Below are 20,647 nucleotides of genomic sequence, written 5' to 3'. Positions count from 1 at the left end.
TACAAACTGTTAAAGCAGTGGACAACTTTTAATGCAGAGTTTTCACAATCTAAAAACACATTTGGCTCTGGCTGTAGTTTCATGGTTTTACTATAGGTTGAAAATGAGTATTTAATAAGTAAAAGGGATTTTTCAGGAAAGTGGACCCCAAGAGTTCTATAATAAAAAAAAACAGAGCAGGTACTCGCCTACCCCTGGTCCATTTTCCTGTTGGTACTCTCGCTTCAGTGGTGATATCACATTGATCACCGCTGTAGCCAATCACTGAGCTTAGCGGTTGTGCCATCTACCTCCGCATAGCCACTGAGCTCTGTGGTTACCTACAACCATGATGTGTGCTGTTAACTTGATGCCATGGCTGCAACCAAAACGCCAAGACCAGCGATGGATCCTGGGAGGGTGAGTATCTACTCTGATTGTTATTTTAGATATTTTAAAACTTTTGGGGGGGCTTTTCACTTTCAGGAAATGAACTTTTTAAAAAGCCCTCCCATGAAGATTATTTTCTTTTTATAAATCTGTATACATGTAGTGTAGTGTGTATGTGTTAGTATACTCGCCTACCGCGGCCTTCTCCGGGATCCAGCGCTGGTCTGCTCCTGTGATGTTGCTGCCCTTCAGACTCTCTGGGTCACTCTGTGCTCGAAGTGTCTTTTACAATGTAGCCTATGAAGTCTCCTTAGACTTAATTGGAGTGCTTCTTTAAATATACCAACCCTGAGTTTATAAGTTTTTCTGATACAATGAATGTTTTACGATCTAAAGCTGCACATAAGATGGCTGTCATTCTGCCAGTTGCTATGTCTCTTATAAATGCTAACCTTCAACTTGATAATGGGCTGCCAGAATCTACTGGTTTCACTTATCTCTTAGGGAACAGAGGAGCCAAGAGGTTACTATGCAGTCAGTCCAAGCATTGTTTACCCTGACTGCAGATGCCAAAGGTATAGCTGTTGTATCCTCTCACACACACATAATTCTGCTGCCAACATCCAGTTTACGGAATGTATAGACCCAGCTAATCGGATTAGGGCTCACTCACACTGCCATATACACCAGACGAGCGCCATCCAATTTTTTCTTTATTTGTTTATATCGGATAGCACTCAGACCGATGTTATTCAATGGGGCAGTGCTGATGACCAATTTTTTTCACTTTACAGAATCTGCTAGTGAAAAAAAAAATCACAGCATGCTGCGATTTCACTTTGAAATTGGATCATGCTCACCCTTTCAAGTCTATGGGTGTGTTGAAAACATCAGACTGCGCTCGCATGACATTTGTGTGCAGTCCAATTTTTCTGCTCACTGACACAATGGAAAAGATGGAGACATTTTGTTCTCCATCTTCTCACAGTGTGCACCAATTCTTTCATCTGAGAAAATCAGATTACACTATACTGACACTTATAAAACTGTGATCAGAGTATGATCGGAGTGTCATTAGCATAATCGACTCTATTCTCTCGAATGAGAGAATCTACGGTCGTGTGACCCTGCCGTTAGAAAAACCTGGCTGCTTTCTTCTGGAAACAGCACCACACTTGTCTGTTGGTTGCGTCTGGTATTGCAGCACACCTCTGTTGACATAGATGATACGGAGCTGCAATACCAGACATAACCTGGGAATAAAGAAGGCAGACCTATTTTTCCAATGCAATATGCTGTCTACCAATTTACGAGCAGCGTTCTAGCATCAATAAATAACCTTGTCAAGTAATTCTGCCCCTAGGAGCTTGCAATTTACAAAGGCCGTTTAGGTTATTGTTTTACATGTGACATTGACAAATGAGCTTCACTTTTCTGCTTCTAGCTTTCCTCTGATAAGGTCGTTTATCAGTATGAAATGTGGAAAGTGGGACTTAAAGTGCAGCAGGCACAGTGTCCATCCATCTATCACTCGCTAATAGGGCCGGTAACACAGTTAGTATTGACTTTGCCTCCCGCCGGGATTTACAAAGAAAACGGCAACGGCAGATTCACATTTCCCCTAAGAAAATATCTTCGTTCTATTTTCTACTTGACTTACAAAACGAATGTATTTAGAGCATAAATTGGTACAGAATACCCCATGATTCTCACACATACCACATACCACAGAAAACCCCTTTCATTAAAACCAAGTGTTTCTTGAAACTCCTTGCGAAGAAACCAGTAGGATCCCTGTTACACACAGTTTTAACAGGGACCTCGACCAATCTATAGACAACAATGGGTATAATATCCAAAAGCCAAGTGGGTAGAAGTAGTCCAGGGGCTTGTGTATATGAGCCTGTGTACCTATGTACCAATGCACACTGATCGAATGTACTGTGTATGTACCAGGCACGTATTATAAATGAGCCGTTATCTCACCTGCTCTGCCTCACCCTGGAGGTTCACATACAGGAACTCTGTCCTCCTTTTAATGCAGTAGTAAAAGATGATTTGTGAGCAATCCAAAGAAAAAAGTTACGTGACGTTTCGCTCCACAGTCCGTACCATCATCAGGCGGGACAGATCTCAAAGTTAACAGTAGCAAGATGGCAAGTCAGTAGCACTGAAGGCGGAGCGACGTCTGTTACCATGTATCAGGTGCTAGTCCGTGGAGATTGGTACCCTAAATATGTAGACGTTCTGGTGCCCCCCGCTTCTCGAAGGCCGTCCTCAGTGGTATGGACTTGCTCAATCCTCAAAACCAACTAGAGGAATAGAGACACTTCAGCAGTTGTCGTCCTTGATAAGTATGTTGTAGGATTTCATATGCCTCTCTTCGGCGCATTTCATCTTTTTATTGGCATCCATTAGTGTCTGCATTGTGTATTAGGCAGGACTGCTTACTGTTCTTTTCCTCTTGGCCCTCCAAGTCCCTTAGGGGCCCTCAGATAAAAGCGGGGCGATACGTCAGGAAGAGGAGTATGAGATCCTACATAATACTCAGTAGGGCCCACAACTCCTGAGATATCTGAATGCCTCTCATTGCTTGAGGATTGAGTAAGCATATAGGACCGATTAATTTACTCTCTGTAATCACTACTGGTGTATTTATCAGGGCTGTGGAGTCGGTAAGCCAAACCTCCGACTCCCCAATTTTCATGACTCCGACTCCCTCATACATGGGTCATGTTTAAGTGATAAATTTACTGTAGCACAGATTCATCTCAGCTAAAAGTCTAGACCCTTAGATCAGGAATAGGACAGACATTTATAGGACATTTCATAACGTTCCCAAATTCTTATGAAAAAATATTCCCCACAAACTGCATTGAACTACTGTACCCAATTTGTTATATATTTTAGGAGTCGGTCCATTTTATACAGACTCCGCCAAAATGGGCTCCGACTCCACAGCCCTGGTATTTATCCTCTGATCTCATGCTAATACCCCTACTAATACACCAGGGAGACTGGGGGTGAACCGCCAAAAGGGCACCATTAAAATCTGCATATTTAGGGGCTAACCATTGACACTTAGACTGATTTGAGGGACAATCAGATGTGACAACTCATTTATAGTGCCCAACTGATACCTATTCCTCACACAATTAGTGTGCACTGGTACATTAATATATATATATATATATATAATATACAGTGCCTACAAGTAGTATTCAACCCCCTGCAGATTTAGCTGGTTTGATAAGATGCAAATAAGTTAGAGCCTTCAAACTGCAAACGAGAGTAGGTTTTATGAACAGAAGCATAAATCTTACAAACCAAAAAGTTATGTTGCTCAGTTGAATTTTATTAAATTTTAAACATAAGTGTGGGTCAATTATTATACAACCCCTATGTTTAATATTTTGTGGAATAACCCTTGTTTGCAATTACAGCTAATAATCGTCTTTTATAAGACCTGATCATGCCGGCACAGGTCTGTGGAGTTATCTTGGCCCACTCCTCCATGCAGATCTTCTCCAAGTTATCTAGGTTCTTTGGGTGTCTCATGTGGACTTTATTCTTGAGCTCCTTCCACAAGTTTTCAATTGGGTTAAGGTCAGGAGACTGACTAGGCCACTCCAACACCTTGACTTTTTCCCTCTTGAACCAGGCCTTGGTTTTCTTGGCTGTGTGCTTTGGGTCGTTGTCTTGTTGGAAGATGAAATTACGACCCATCTTAAGATCCTTGATGGAGGAGCGGAGGTTCTTGGCCAAAATCTCCAGGTAGGCCGTGCTATCCATCTTCCCATGGATGCGGACCAGATGGCCAGGCCCCTTGGCTGAGAAACAGCCCCACAGCATGATGCTGCCACCACCATGCTTGACTGTAGGGATGGTATTCTTGGGGTCGTATGCAGTGCCATCCAGTCTCCAAACGTCACGTGTGTGGTTGGCACCAAAGATCTCGATCTTGGTCTCATCAGACCATAGAACCTTGAACCAGTCTTTCTCAGAGTCCTCCAAGTGATCATGAGCAAACTGTAGACGAGCCTTGACATGACGCTTTGAAAGTAAAGGTACCTTACGGGCTCGTCTGGAACGGAGACCATTGCGGTGGAGTACGTTACTTATGGTATTGACTGAAACCAATGTCCCCACTGCCATGAGATCTTCCCGGAGCTCCTTCCTTGTTGTCCTTGGGTTAGCCTTGACTCTTCGGACAAGCCTGGCCTCAGCACGGGAGGACACTTTCAAAGGCTGTCCAGGCCGTGGAAGGCTAACAGTAGTTCCATAAGCCTTCCACTTACGGATGATGCTCCCAACAGTGGAGACAGGTAGGCCCAACTCCTTGGAAAGGGTTTTGTACCCCTTGCCAGCCTTGTGACCCTCCACGATCTTGTCTCTGATGGCCTTGGAATGCTCCTTTTGTCTTTCCCATGTTGACCATGTCTGAGTGCTGTTCACAAGTTTGGGGAGGGTCTTAAATAGTCAGAAAAGGCTGGCAAAAGAGATCTTTAATCCACACATGTGAAGCTCATTATTCTTGGTGCCTGAACTACTTCTTAATACTTTAGGGGGACCAAACAGAATTCTTGTGGTTTGAGGGGTTGAATAATAAATGACACTCTGAATTAACTTTTAACGTTTAAAAAAACAAACAAAAAAAAAAAAAACAATATTTGCTGCAGTGCATTTCCCACTTCCAGGCTGATCTACAGTACAAATGTCACAATGCCAAGTTAATTCCGCATGTGTCAACCAGCTAAATCTGCAGGGGGTTGAATACTACTTGTAGGCACTGTGTGTGTGTGTGTGTGTGTGTGTGTGTGTGTGTGTGTGTGTGTGTGTGTGTGTGTGTGTGTGTATGTGTATATATATATATATATATATATATATATATATATATATATATATATATATATATATATATATATATTACACATACATACGCACTTTATTATATCCACCTGTTCTATGTGATTCCTATTGTTATCTATAGTTTTGCAACCATTTGCTTGATATTCTTTGTATTAGGGGTCTTACTATTTTGTGAAAGCTACAATGATGCCACATTAATTCTCCCCAAGCTCTCCCAGAAATACATTAAAGAGAACCTGTCATCATGCTTTAACCTGTAAAGTAAAGGTATGGCCATAATGACCCTGCTATACTGATTTAATGGATACCTATAGGGAAAAAATCCATAGCCTGGTTCTTGTTTAATTTACTTTAGAAGTTTTGGTGCAATAACCTCTTCCTGCATCTCAGCGGGTCTGTGGGTAGGGTCTTCGTCTCTGTCGTGGCCCCACCGCATCTGTATGAGCCTCCTTTTTTCTTTTTGTAAATTTTGCGCCTGCTCCCCCTTGCCTTGAGTGCCACTTGCGCACATTCATGTCTTAACATTCTCCACAAAAATGGCGCCGGAGGCAGCTCATGCTCAGAGTAGCCTCCAGCGGTCTGCAGTAAAATGGCGGTGTATGCGCAGATCGAGATCTCGAATGGGTTATTGCACCAAAACTTATAAAGTGACTTAAACAAGAACCAGGCTATGGATTTTTTTCACTATAGCTATCAGTAAAATAGGTATAACAGGGCCATTATGGCTATACCTTTTACAGTAAGGTTAAATCGTGATGACAAGTTCTCTTTAACAGATCTTTAATAACTTGATAAAATGTCGGTTTAAATTGCCTTAGATGTCACTTGTTAGAGAGGGATCTTGTATGTGGTTCCTCCTTCTACTGTCAGCTAGATAGAGGGCTTCTACAAAGTATGAGGCAATAGAACATGTTTTTATTCCAGAATTAGGGATCCCTACCAGTGATGAGCGACTGTTTGACAGCTTTAATACATGTGAGGAATGCTTAAGAAATAGACATTCCTCACATGTATTAAAACTGTCAAACAGTTGCCAATCATGCACACGGGAGCGATTCAACCATATCACCGAGCAGCTGTAAATACTCGGAGCTCGGCCCGAGCATACTCTGAGAAAGGGTTAATAGAAGATACTCGCTCAACACTAATTCCTGCCTCTTCCGAATGATCTCCAATGTTGGGGAAAATTCATAAGAAACAGATCCCCTGATAAGTCCAACCTACTGCTGGGAAGATGAGCAATCAGCTGTGATCTGTGAGGAAGGTCGATTACTGGTGTTTTAATCTCCCTGCAGCACTCCCACAGGAGAAATAAAGAATTACACAGTTCTCATTGAAATCAATAGTCTGTCTGGACTCTGCAGACATGTCGGGTCCTCCAGGCTAGAAGTGTTGTCACTTTTCTCCTCTCTGGCTAATGTATGAGGTTGCACTCCCACCTACTCATTAACACAGAATTTCCTAATTCCATACAACTGACTTACGTGTTTTCTCTTTCTTTCTTTTAGACTAATAATGGAATTGAGAAGAACTTGGAAAAAGAGATTTTGGACTACCAGTTTAGTACCTCGTTTTTTGACATCTTTGTAAGTGATGACGCTCTCCTCCAGACTGGACACCATGTTCTTAGCTTTGGAGATCCACGTAGATCTAGCTGTGTGTAGTCGCAGTGCCTGTGCACATGACTGTCCCTATAAATCCTTACTTGTACCCATGGGGCTGAGTCACACAATATCCAGTTATTGTTTCCAGCTTTTTCCTTCCGCCAAATAATGATTAATTGTACTATAGAAAGGCCCCCATACACAATAGACTATCAGCCGAACCTGCCGATATCGATTAGTTCGGCAAACAGTCTGTGTATGTTGGCCCTGAACAATTGATTGTCGGGGGAGATGTAGATCGGGCGTGTCCGATAGCGGACTGCCGATCGCTTTGTTCTCCCGGAGAGAAGCCTTTGCCAGTCCTGTCTAGCGACGGCTCTCTCATAGAGTACACTGGAGCGCTCGGCTGAATGAGTGCTCCAGTGTATGGGAGAGCTGGACAACCATTCTGCTGACAGCCATCTAATGTGTATGGCAGGCTCCGTCCTGCCAAACCTCCTTGCCCTTTCTCTGATCTTAGTTCTTTCGTTTAGTTCCAGCTGCACTCTGAGCCAAAGACCCAAATAACCTACAGCAGTATAGATACTAGAGATGCTGCATGAAATCCATTGAAAACGCTTTCATTTCCTCTGTTGGACAGGATTTATCCATTCAGCTTGGAGCTGGCGGCAAGTGGTGGCTTTGTGCTGCTAAGTGTCAGCAGTAATAATCTACCGTCTTCTTCTGTGGTGTTAATCAAATCATTGTGAAAATACATTTAGGTGGAGAACTTTCCTAAAGGGACACTCCGGGCTGGGCTTAAGGAAGTGGTACATGAGACATGCATTATTTTTGGCATAGCTGTGTCTTGTTCCATACCCTTAGCACCAGGTTTACAGGAGTTGTCAGAATTTAATAAAATTTGGGTATGCTAATGCTTTGTTACCAAAGTAAGCATTACTTGCTTGTATATTCCCCTGCCGCTCCAGTGCCGTCTCTTCATTGGTTGATGTTTAGTGGGCTGCAGCAGTGCTGTCCTGTCTACTTCAAGTGACCGCTGCAACCAATCATTGGGTTTGGTACTCCTGTGTTGTCTACCACTGTTGAGACCAATAATTGGTAGTTTCAGTAACGTGTTGTAGACAGGATGTGTAGAAATAATGGTCCCAGAGCCGTTATCAGGTGAGATTATTCCTCTGTTTAATAGGAGACAGTAGGAAGGATTCAAGAATAGGTTTTATCTAGAGCAAGGGCGGGCAATCCATTTTCCCAAGGAGACACATGAGAGACCGTGACTGTTGCGGAGGGCCGAACCGACTGTCCAAATGTAATTCTGCTAATTATTACTGTTTTAGCACTTAATATTGAGCTGAATTAAGTCGGTGACTAGCTGCTACTGCTGATACATATTACCATAGGGTTTATAGTAACACTTATTTATACTTGTAGCAGCTAATCAAAACCATATAATTTACTGCTTTTTTTAAACCTTTTTATACGAAGCAGTATATCCTACTGTTCCTGTTATTCAGCCCTTTTACCGCGATCAACATCTCACAACACCGTATGATGTCCTTGCATAGCCCTCCATGCAGCATGCTGTCCTCACACACCCTCCCTTACAGTCCCACCTGCACAATGACGTCCCCACACGGGCCTCTTGGGGCACAGCACTATGTCCCCCACACGTAACCCTGTTCCCCCACTACTCTGGTCTGTGCTGTGTACTGAGGCTCCGCTCACGTGATGTCATGGCGCCTCCTGCACTCTCACATGCACGGGCTCAATGATGAAAGAGAGAGCTGACAGTTCCATGTTCTGTCATTGTATTCACCAGTATCTACATCCCAAGGATGAAGATACCAGTAAAATTGACACGCTGGGTGGAGGGCAGTGCAAGATGCCACTCCATGAAGCCCTTTGGCTGTCCTGGTCTGTGGGCTACACTTTGCCCAGGTCTGATCTGTAAGGATTTGTGGCTTGGTCTTGTTTATTTTCTGGAATCCCAACACAGTATTCACATTGAATAGATTTATTTGTCCTATTTATCAGACTGTGGCCATAACATTGTCCGTTTGTTTCATCTTCTCAGCTCCTGGCAGTCTTCCGCTTCTCTGTTCTGCTGCTAGGCTATGCGATCCTGCGACTTCGACATTGGTGGGCTATTGCTGTAAGTCTTTCTGGAAATAATAAATATTTGCTTACATAGTACTTCACTAACACAGATGACATCTGAAATCACACAGTTGGCAGTTGTGAAATGTAAAAAGTAACTAAACTTCCTTCATGTTTTTTTCTTATTTAGCAGACACCATAATTGCCTGCAGATTAGTGGGGGTCAGGAACCTGAGACTCAGCCCCCCCCCCCCAATCTCTCACTATACCCCCACTTCTTGGGGGTCCATTGAGCAATCAGTCTCAGGATCTATACCCCCACCAAGCTGCAGTTATTGTAGTGCCTGCTAAATATGAAAAACCATGAAGAAAGTTTAGTTACTTTTTAAAGGGATTGCCCACTACTAAATATCACAACCATTACAGTTTATAAAGGTGAATAACCTTTTCATTTTACATGATAAAAAAAAAGATTCAATGAGAAGGTGACATTTTCTTATAGTATAGCGCTAGCTGGCATGTAAAAAGTATAGCAGTGTGCACATCCACCCAATAAGTGGAGTGCTGCTCGTCATATATGCTCAGTCGTTCCCCCACAGTCAGGTCTCTGAATAGTGATTGTGTGATCAGCAAATGGATATAATAAGTAGGGGAGAAAGCATTCAATATCACATTCTCCTGCTTGGGGTTAAGATGTGTTCACACACACTGTTTTTACAGCTCATTTATTTATTTTTTTTTTCTTCTGCAGCACAGAGACTGCTTTCTACAGTAATAGCAAGAACTATGAGGCTATGTTCACACACTGCGTTTTTTTTCTGCAGGAAAACCTGCTCTCTTGGCAGAAAAGAAGCAGTGTCAAAAACGCAGGTTTTGGTGCGTTTTTCAGGATCTTAAAGTTCAGCTTCACTTCCACCACAGAAGCATGAATACAGGTCACAAATGGCAGAGCATTGAGTTTGTAGGACACTGTTTGCTTTAACACTTTGGTCGGCCATTGAGTTGCTCAGGCACTGTTTAATCTCACACCTTGATCGGCCACAGTACCTTCAATCTCACACTTTGGTCAGCCAATGTTTACTTTGTACGCATCACTAATTTAATTGAACTGTACTAATCCTAACGGCCATCTCAGGTGACCAAGACAAGATGGTAAACTTGGGAAAATCACAAAAATAAATGGATTTCACATACTTCTGTGCTTGCTTGTTTTCACTAAAAACGCTGCAAAACCTGATACCTGTGTTTTTTGCAACTTTTTTTTCAGTGTTTTTTTTTCTATTTGACGCCGTGCAAACTCACCAGCGGTGCGGCTTTACGAGCCGCATCATGTCAATTTGTGTTGCGGAGATGTTAGTCTCTGCAACAGAAATTTCCACAATAGAATGTATAGTGTGCGGTAACTCCTCATCTACTATATAATCGGCTTATCCCGTCTGTCTGTCCGTCCAAGAAATCCTGCGTCGCTGATTGGTCCGGCCGCGGCCAATCAGTGACACGGGATTTCAGAACAAGATGGCGGCCGTTAGCGGCTCATCTGCCGCACGGCCCTAGCCGCTAATCTCCCGACGGTAGCCGCATGGAGGTCAGCGGCGATGCAGCCGGGAGATGACCGGAAGTACCCGCACAGGCAGCGCCGCTCCCCAATCCTCACTAACACGGTTAGCTGCGACCAATCAGCGATATTGGCGCCAAATTTACAGAGCGCGCGGTGGATGCTGGGTGTGAAACAATGGAGGATAACCCCGCCCACAGCCCGTCATTCACCGTGGTACGGCGAACAGGAGACCCCTGGCTGTAGCCGCAAATAGTCGTGATGTAAGCGGAAGCAAGAGCCGGCTGCAGCCGGGGGAATTACGTGCTGGCTGTGCGTGGTCAGCGATGTTGTCACAAGCAGTATTGACAACATGACGTAATTACAGAATTCATTAGGGGCCCCGGGGGGATACATTGGGGGGTTAATTTAAAGTAGTGCAGAACCCATTTAAACACTGCTTCGCTGATTAGTCACGCCCGGTCGGCCACATACATATTCTAGAATACCCGATGCGTTAGAATCGGGCAACCATCTAGTGTGTTCAATAAACACATGGGGATTTATCTGCGGGATCGGACGCAGTGCTTTGGATGCAGTAAAAATACGCTGCGTCCAAAGCGCTGTTATAGCCTGATCGTGGGCACATACCCTAAAAGGCAGGTGAAAATTTGCATAAAAAATGCTGAAAAAACTCAACGTGTGAACATAGCCTGAAGGTTTTTTTCTGATTGAATTTGAGCATTGCATCGTTAGAAATCTGCAGCATGTCAATTCTTTCAGCATTTTTGCTGTGTTTTTTCACCCAAATAAAGCAATGAGTGTGCAAAAAAAAAAAAACAGCAGAAAAAAGGTTTTGCAGCAGTTTGTGTTGCATTCTTAAACATATACTGTAAACAAATCACACATGCAATCTAAACCCCAAAAATGCTGTGTGTGAACATAGCCTTTGAGAGCTGCCGGTATGGCAGCCATTCATTTGAATGCAAAGCATGTAATACTACATCATTTCCTTGATGGACACTTTTTTTTTTTTTTTTTTTACATAACCCACTATGACATTATAGATTCTTGATGTATCACAATCTCTTCACAGAAATATATTCTGGATCTGAAGCAGTTAGCAGTCATTGTACCCTCGGGCCCCGGCTCACTCTAGTCTTGTAGTAAGCAAGATTCAGATTTTTAGATGAGAAACTGACAATGTTACTTCTTTTACCAGATCACAACCCTGGTGACCAGCGCCTTTCTCATTGTTAAAGTCATTATGTCACAGGTATGTAGACCACAGCTCCAGACCTTGTATGAGAGAACTAAAGTTTAATGTTAATGTGGTTGTCTCATCTTCTGAAATGGGTAAAATTGTGAAGTCCCTGTAAAACAAACTACTTTGCAATTTCCCTTTTATTAAATATCTCTGTTCTTAGGAATGAAGGGATTTTTAATTCTGTAATTTACTGCTCATTGCCTAGGTTACCGGCCACCATTCTGATTTTCTAGCCAAGGAGTCATGCTTGCAAGCTCTTTGCTATAGAAAAGCATAATAACACCTACAAAAATCCACCTTTGCTATAGAGCTTGTAAGCACTACTCTGAAGCTGGAGGGACCGCTGGATTCTGCCAGCTTCAGTGCCCATGCACTCAATGCCTGAATACCACAATTAGTTTTCTTATATTACATTACTGTATGTATTAGATGATACATTGCCAGACTACATACAGATATTAATTCAACACGGAATTCCTAGAGGTTTCAGCTCTTTGTTAATTCAGCTCTGGACTGTGACACAGATGGTAATTCATTATCACTACAAGATAAAGACTCAACATTTTGTAACAATTTATTCTATACATATGAACATGAATGTCAAAACTTCTGTTTTTTCTTCTCATTTCTCAGCTCTTATCCAAAGGGGCTTTTGGGTATCTTTTGCCTATTATTTCTTTTGTATTGGCATGGCTGGAAACTTGGTTCCTGGACTTCAAGGTTCTGACTCAAGAAGCTGAGGAAGAGCGATGTGAGTGACTGCCACTGTAAAGGGCTTAATAAGGGTCCATAGCCAAAAATGAAATGTGAACAGACCAATAATGGGATTAGAACAAATAGTTCTGCTTATGATTGTGTTAGATTTCTCCTCTCATGCGGTTATCATCTGTATTGCTTTATTTCAGGGTATCTGGCTGCACAAGCTGCCGCTCTTCGTCCTTCACTTTTGTTTCCAGGCGCTCCCTCAGAAGGGCAGTTTTACTCCCCACCAGAGTCCTTTGCAGGTCAGGGTTTCCTATTGTTCTGCACTTTGCATGTTGTGACATATGTCTATACTTCCTGTCATTGACATCCTTAATCTATAATCCTTGGACACCTTCCCTGAGGCATGATCGGTGACAGATTACATTTGCCGCCTCTGTCACCATAGGGTCAGATAACGAGTTTGATGACGACGATGAAGCTGTGGGCCGGAAAGCCGTTACCCTTCAAGAACGAGAGTATGTAAGGAAGGGAAAAGAGGCTATGGAGATCGTAGAGCAGATATTGGCGCAGGAAGTCAGCTGGCATTTTGAAAAGAGCAATGTGAGTATCCTGCGACCTCCTCTTATAACCACAAGCTTGATTGTGGCCTTGCATTTTGACTTTAAAGGGTCATTCCCATTCTGCAATCCCATAGACAATAAATAAAGCAGGGTCTGTGTGCGCACACCTCTGCTTCTCATTTAAATCAATGGCTTTACATGTAATGCCGGATCCTACAGAGCTAGAGACGCTGTGGCTATAAAGGCAGCTTACTTGAACCAACCAGTGGCACGATATGAACGCCGATCAGTAAACTTTGCCGATCGGCGGTCATTTAAATGCCCATTTATTCAGGCAGACCAAAGTAAATGATACGCACTCCGATCTATACTCGATCGCTCAGTGCGCGTAGGCTGCCATAGTGATCAGCAATCCGAGTCCCGTTTGCACTGGACGATGCGCCACCGAGAACGATGTTCTTTCACGATGCACAAGATCATTTTACCTGATGAACTAGCGTTTTGCTTGTTCATCGGGTGATGGCCGCCTGTTTACGCTGCAGCATAATCATGAAACAAGCGTTTTTAACAACCCGTTCGTGATAATCTTTCAATGTAAATGCCCCTTTAAGAGCTGAGGTTTCAGACATTGGACCCTCTCTTTTAAGCCGAATTGCTTTTTGCTGTGTCTGATAATTGGATTTCTAAATCAGACTAACCGCTTAACACATCTCTCTGCATTTTAGGATGTTGGAGACGTTGTGTACACATTAGACGTGCCTTTCCATGGAAGATCGTTCATCTTAAAGGTAGGATTTGAGGATCCATTCTGACTTTATTATATCTTTATGATGTATGTGAGTATGATCATGCTCTGGTTTGGTTCTCAGGCTCTGATTCAGTGCCCTGCAGAGGTTGTGTACCAGGAGGTCATCCTACAACCTGAAAAGATGGTCTTATGGAACCGAACAGTGGCTGTTTGTCAGGTCAGCGTTTGCTTTTGTAGTGCTAGAGGCTTTAAAGGGAATTTGTCAGCAGACTGTTGCTACCTTATCTGAGAGGAGCCTGATGTAGGCAAAGAGAATCTGAATCCAACAATATATCACTTAGTTTGCTGGGTTCAGCCATTCTGAAACAATCAGAGCTTTTAGATTTAGCAATGCAGCAGAGCTGAGGAAGCTAACCCCACCCACATCAGGCTCTGAATATACAATGTCCATAGACAGTGAGCTGCTTATTACAGGAGAAGGCGGAGTTGGACCAGGAGGCACAGCTGTGTCCAGCAATGATAAGCTCCTGGTGCTAAAACAATTATTGCAAATCAAAACCACAGCTCTTGAAGGCATCCCTGAAATCTGTATGTTGGCCCCAACAGCATGCTGTCTTCAGATTACATAGCAAAACTTGCTGACAGATTCTCTTTTGGAGTCTTGCTGTATTCCATATTAACAAATAGCATAGGCTTTCCAATTTGATTCTAGAAATTCATTGCTTCCCATGTGTTCTTTTTGTCAGATCTTACAGCGTGTGGATGATAACACCCTTGTATCGTACGATGTCTCTGCGGGGGCAGCCGGTGGAGTAGTGTCACCCAGGTTAGTATCTATTTTGTTTGTGTTTCCTAGTTTTATGGTATATCCTCTAACAAATACCATATTACCTTTTTATAGAGATTTTGTCAATATACGAAGAATTGAGAGAAGAAAAGATCGCTACTTGTCAGCTGGCATTGCAGGGACGCACCATACTAGACCTCCACTGACAAAATATGTCCGGTGAGCAGTCTTACATCTTCATTATAACGTGCATCTGTAAAGAGAAAAATGTATTCTTTATGATGTCTGTGGCAAACCACAACGCCCAGCATGCTGGAGAGACAATAGTTAAAGATAGCATTGGTTTAGATCAGTTATCTGATCTATAGGGCAGCACGGTGGCTCAGTGATTAGCACTGTAGTCTTGCAGCACTGGGGTTTTGGGCTCAAATCCCACCAAGGACAACATCTGCAAGGAGTTTGTAAGTTTTCCCCGTATTTGCCTGGGTTTCCTCCAGTTTCCTCCCACACATCAAAGACATAGTGATAGAGAATGTAGATTGTGAGCCCCAATGGAGACAGTGATGATAATGTCTGCAAAGCGCTGTGGAATTAATGGCGCTATAGAAGTGAGTAAAATTTAAAAAAAATATAGCTTTTTAGATTTCAGCTATTTTCATATTTGCCCACTAGGGGCTGCTGTACATCCTAAAAGTCTAGGGGTAGGGAATAAAAGGCTTGTGTGGGGGAATAATGGTCAGATTTTGGAATATAAAGCGATTAATTCATTTCTCTATAATGTTTGAAGTGGTATATACGTTATCCCTGGTTCCCCGTAGTAAGTTATGTCCTGTCATAACAATATGAAACTAACTTACTGATGTAGGTCTGACTCCTTTAACTCCAACCCATACACATTATCTTATAAGTGTCACTTTCTTTCAGAGGAGAAAATGGACCAGGAGGTTTTGTGGTGCTAAAGAGCTCTCGGAACCCCTCCGTCTGCACTTTTGTATGGATCCTTAACACTGATCTGAAGGTAAGCCTGTCCAGCTCCATTGATGAGGCATTCTGTTGGGAGATCATGAAAGATGATTTCTGTTCTATTCTGTATCTAGTGGGTTGCAGAGCTCCTGAGACTAAAGAAAATGTCTTTCTAAGGTGATGTTCATTAGTGATTGATTTCTTCAGGGGTTCCACTCCAAAATTCCTGTTTCATTTATATGAAATCTACATCCTGTATATGTGAATGAGGTGTCTGCAGCTCAGTTTATTTGCATTGAAAAATATCTGTGCAAATTCACCATGTGGGTTGAAAAAATTTCCACCATGGAAATAAGTAGTATTTCAGTCATAAACGAGGAGGATTAGTCCCACATCCAATGCTGAAGCGCAAGGGAACAACCTCTGATTTCTGTCGCGGAAGTGCTGAATACCCTATAACTTCCCTCTGTACCTGGAGAACCTTCTTTTCTTACAAGTACAAGCCAACATTAAAAAATTAGAAATTTAGAAAATCCACCTTTCACTTTTTTGAAACATGGGACTATCCTCTTCTGGAAATGTATGAAGTATAGATTGTGTCATTAAAGAATAATCCCAGGTACGATGAGCACAGCTAGTCATGACACCACCAGTATTGTGGGAATTGCTTCTTAGTGGGGGGAGATAAGATCTTAATGGGAATCTGTCCATAGGATCAGCCATCCTAAGCCATCTACATGGGAATGTAGGTCATGGAAGCTAAAATCCACATTTTTCTTTTATGTAAATGACCTTTTCAGGGCTATGGGCCGGACACTGATCTGCATGAGAATCTGCCTGCAGAGGTTAGTTTAAGTGAAAGGAGAAGTTACCAGTATGAGACGTGCAACTCTCACAGAACAGTAGAACTGAACTAAAGTATGTCTCCTTACTAACATGTTTGCTGCAGCTCTCACAGCTCTGCTGTATTGTAAATCTATCTGCCTGTGATCTGGAGGCTGAATCTGAGAGGAACCTGCAGATGTGTCAGATATAATCACACACAGCTCTGCAGTGAGATCAGGAGAGCAGAGAGCGGCCATTACACATCACACTGGTAACCATTACACCTCACACTGGTAACCATTACACCTCACTGGTAACTCCCCCTTCATGTATAATAATCTCTGGAGGCAGATTCTCAGGGAGATCTGTGTCCGGCCCATAGATCTTAACAGCTCAGTTAATAAGAAAATTGTGTTTTTCTCTGGAATAATACATCAGATCGCAGGTATCATGTTATTCAGCTTCCTATGACCTGCATGCCCATATAAATGGCTTAGGAGGGTTGATCCCACTGAAAGATTCCCTTTAATAATGACATTTAAAGTGTCCCTTTCCTTTCTCTTCATTTTCATTGTTAAATTTAATAGATTCATTAGTAGGCCATATCCAGGGTAGTACTAGGCCACTTGCCTGACATGTAAACATAATATGTGTGCATATATGACACCATAATTCGCTTTTCTTTCAATAGGGTCGCCTACCCCGCTACCTCATCAACCAGAGCCTGGCCGCCACCATGTTTGAATTCTGCAGCTTCCTTCGGAAGAGAGTCAGCGACGTTTACAGTGGATCATCGTAGTTCTACTATATGCTCCCTGACGCTACAGCACTGGCTTCACACTGCTGTCTGCACGCTATCCCCTCCTTCCTTGCTTTTTTATTTTTTTTTGCCTTTTTGGTACGTTCATGGGGGAAGAACCGTCCCACACAAGACTCTGTCCCCTAGGTCTAATGACAAGTCTTGCCAATGCATTTCATGATGAATATCAAGCTAGATGATGACGACGTGCGTAGCTGGTCATGGCATCATTGTTGAAGGTACTGAACGGAGTGGAAGCGTCTGAGCCACTTAGCAAGTTTCCATTTTTTTTTTGTTTGTTTTGTTTTAATGCAACTGAATGACTGACAGGGCTTGCTGTTTGGGAGGAATGACATTTACCCCGTGCTGGGCATGTAGGGTTAACGTCTCCGAAATCTTATGACTTTCATGGATTCCAGAGGTCCTGTTTACAAATGACTTGTTTCATTTCTCTTGTCCTGTAACTGTGATGAGTATTGAAGGGGGATGGGTGTCCACCCCTGAGAAGTAAGTAGGGGGATGCACTGAGTCGTACAGAAAGCGGTGTGTGCACTAAATTATTATTATTATTTGGATGCCTTCTGTGCCAGTGGTCGACATGGCGGTAACTTTAACACGTCTTAATGTTTTTCTCTCACAATGTAATCATTTTTCACTTGGTTTTATTTCATAATTTTATTTTATATGAACAACAACCAGTGCCTATCAGCCCTTGCTTATGTTATATGGTTTATATGGTTGAACCTCATACAGCTTCTATCCAGACTGGGAGGGAGTAGTAGGTCACTGCTGGACGAACGCAGGCCGCCGATAGCTGGCCATAGACATGAGCGCTTTCAGGGACCAGTAGAGCCCCGTCCTTATTGGAGTAGACAAGTTGTATTTTAAGTCATGATGGTGTCTGGCGACCACTTATGTCTGCTCCCCCTGTAAGTACCCATGCCATTCAGTCATCATTATCAAGGCATGTTTGATGCAGTTGGAGAAGAGGACTGTCGGGCGGGTAGTTTTTGCATGTCTATGACCAGCCTAAAGGAATACACTAATCACCTGGAACACTGTCTTGTGTTAAATGCACAATTATAGGAGCAAAGGAGGACACCGATTCTCATATTTGGGTTCTTTGACTCCCTGTATCATTTAGTGCCCTCTCCAGTCCTGCGCGACATATAAATGTTAATTTTAATGTATTCCTTTAAAGAGACCGGGGCTGTTCTCTTGACATGTTATATTAAGGGGAATACCATTATGTATTAGAACTGCCAATTCTGAAACATTTTTCTTTTGGAACTCTACAATGTGTCATTCCTGTTACTTCTGGAAATGTAGCACTCAGTTGACATTACCATTCCCTTTACCGATTTACAGTCTGATACGGTCTACTCAGTGCCGACACCTCATTTTCATCAGCAAGGGCCTGTTGTTAATTTGCTTATACATTTCCAGGAAGAATAACAGGAACGGCACAATGCAGTGCTTTAAGAAATGGTGCTCTTACCTTATTCTTTCAGGGGCTTCCATGTATTTGCCATGTCAGGAGAGCTGATAAGCCTGTGTTATATTAACATTTCGCATACTGGCGAGTATGTCAAGGGGGTTTTGTGCAAATGGTTGGTCCTCCAGTGGTGGTTGTTCCTTAATTACAGGTTCCTGTATACTGATCAATCTTTTCTTCATTGGGAATGATTTAAACAAAATGCAGATTTGAAATGTTCGTTCTTTGTTTGTTTTTTGTAATGACAACTGATTTTTTTTTTTTTTTCTGACTAAATTTAAAAAAAAAAAAAAAAATCGATAAACATGTTAAAATAAATTTGTGGTTATTTTATTTTGTGGGGAGGGAGAAGAGGTATGAGAATGAAGTGACTTGGCATAGATTGGGACCCCTTCCTTGCACTTGTAATTTCATTGTACACACAGATTTCAGACCGAACTTACAGATGATGAAATTGAAAACCAACTTGAAGGGGTTGTCTCCTCTCAGATGATGATCAGCCCCCAGATGCAGTTCATTAAAAATGAATAAACCGCGCTGTACTCTCCTTCTCCAGGTCCACCGGTGAGCGTCCGCTGCTGCTTCCGGTGTCTGGCATTTGCTGCCGCGTCAACGTCCTGTCAACAGCGCAGCAGTCAGTTGGTTCTGAGCACTATGATTGGCTGTCAATATGACATCAGCACTGCAGGAGCCAATGGCAGACACCAGGAGCAGCTGAAGAGACTCGCCGGTGGACCTTGTGAGGGTAAATAGTTTTTTTTTCTTTTGTTTTTTAACAAAACTGCAGCCGGTGCCGAACATTACCTAAAAATGAACTACCCCTGTAAATCTCCCCAAACAAGCCTCCATCCAAAAAACAATATACTGGATATACTTTAGCGAAATGAGGAATAAATCAAGGTGGATTTTGCACTTGCACTTTACACAATACAGTTCTCTACAGTTCTCTGGAACTGTGGATCTTTTGTTTTACAAGGTTTCAGTACTCGGAATGACTTATTTTAACATTTTGACTCTCAAATTGATCACAATTAGAGATGAGCGGATATTTTGAGATTCAGATTCACCAACTTACATTCTACAGGGGCTAGAGGGATGGAGAGGACCCTGCTGACCAGAATAGCTTCAACTCTCCAGAGGTTGCAGTATGTAGTAAAATAACTGCATACACACAAATCACTCAAAAAATAAAATAACTTGTGTTTTTTCTTTTCGTTTATGTACATAGAATTTTCTACCAGAAAAATACCCCTTAAAAAAAAACTCGATGTGAGCATACTCTAAACCAGGGGTCTCAAACACACGGCCTGAGGGCCACATGCGGTCTGCAGGCACCTGAGCCCCCGTAATGATTGCGGCCTTGTCCTGAGGGCCACCAAAGTAATTCTTTTCAGTTAAATGTTCTACAAGTTGGGGACCAGCATGGGCCACATGACCCCAAGATGGGGACCAGCATGGGCCACATGACCCCAAGATGGGGACCAGCATGAGCCACATGACCCCAAGATGGGGACCAGCATGGGCCACATGACCCCAAGATGGGGACCAGCATGGGCCACATGACCCCAAGATGGGGACCAGCATGGGCCACATGACCCCAAGATCGGGACACCACTACAAGATGGGGACATTACTATAAGAAGTTGGTCAGAATTACTATATGGTGCCAATCGTAAGAAAAAAAAAAAATCACTGTGTGGCCAATTAGGGGACACAAAAAGGAAATAAAAATTTTACAAACTGTAATCTTGTAAAAACTATAAAACTGTACCACAGCCCAAAACAGGAATGTCATGTAAAAGAATAAAATAAAAAAGCCCACCATTTTCAAAAAATGATCCAAAATGTGTATAGAAAAAAAACAATGGTATCATTAAAAATGTCATATCAATATGCAAAGAATGTGGCCCTTCAAATTCACATTTTTTCTATGTGCGGCCCATATACTTAGCCGAGTTTGAGACCCCTGCTCTAAATTTTCTAGGCCTTCTCTCAGTGCGTGGAGCTAAATATGCCACCACTGCACAG

At 42.7% G+C, this 20,647-nt stretch overlaps 1 protein-coding gene across 2 annotated transcripts in view; it reads left to right on the top strand.

Moving 5' to 3' along the window:
* STARD3 (StAR related lipid transfer domain containing 3) overlaps positions 1–19,174 on the top strand; it is a 33,431-nt gene extending 14,257 nt beyond the window's left edge. Inside the window, exons 3-14 of one of the 2 annotated variants that reach the window (XM_073683410.1) lie at positions 6,747–6,824; positions 8,914–8,991; positions 11,693–11,746; positions 12,371–12,488; positions 12,643–12,741; positions 12,888–13,042; positions 13,728–13,790; positions 13,872–13,967; positions 14,497–14,576; positions 14,652–14,756; positions 15,462–15,555; positions 17,017–19,174. In XM_073683410.1, the coding sequence (XP_073539511.1) occupies positions 6,747–6,824; positions 8,914–8,991; positions 11,693–11,746; positions 12,371–12,488; positions 12,643–12,741; positions 12,888–13,042; positions 13,728–13,790; positions 13,872–13,967; positions 14,497–14,576; positions 14,652–14,756; positions 15,462–15,555; positions 17,017–17,124 (1,128 nt within the window). In that variant the 3' untranslated portion in view covers positions 17,125–19,174. The remainder of the gene's footprint in view (positions 1–6,746; positions 6,825–8,913; positions 8,992–11,692; positions 11,747–12,370; positions 12,489–12,642; positions 12,742–12,887; positions 13,043–13,727; positions 13,791–13,871; positions 13,968–14,496; positions 14,577–14,651; positions 14,757–15,461; positions 15,556–17,016) is intronic. The other variant, XM_073683409.1, reaches the window with a different exon arrangement.
* The last annotated feature ends 1,473 nt before the right edge of the window (positions 19,175–20,647 follow it).

This window comes from Phyllobates terribilis, unplaced genomic scaffold (assembly GCF_046119375.1).
Source record: "Phyllobates terribilis strain yellow unplaced genomic scaffold, ASM4611937v1 Scaffold_5__5_contigs__length_657084704, whole genome shotgun sequence".
Classification (NCBI taxonomy): Eukaryota; Metazoa; Chordata; class Amphibia; order Anura; family Dendrobatidae; genus Phyllobates; species Phyllobates terribilis.
Note: the sequence above shows the minus strand (reverse complement) of the source record. Positions and strands in the feature narration are given on the sequence as shown.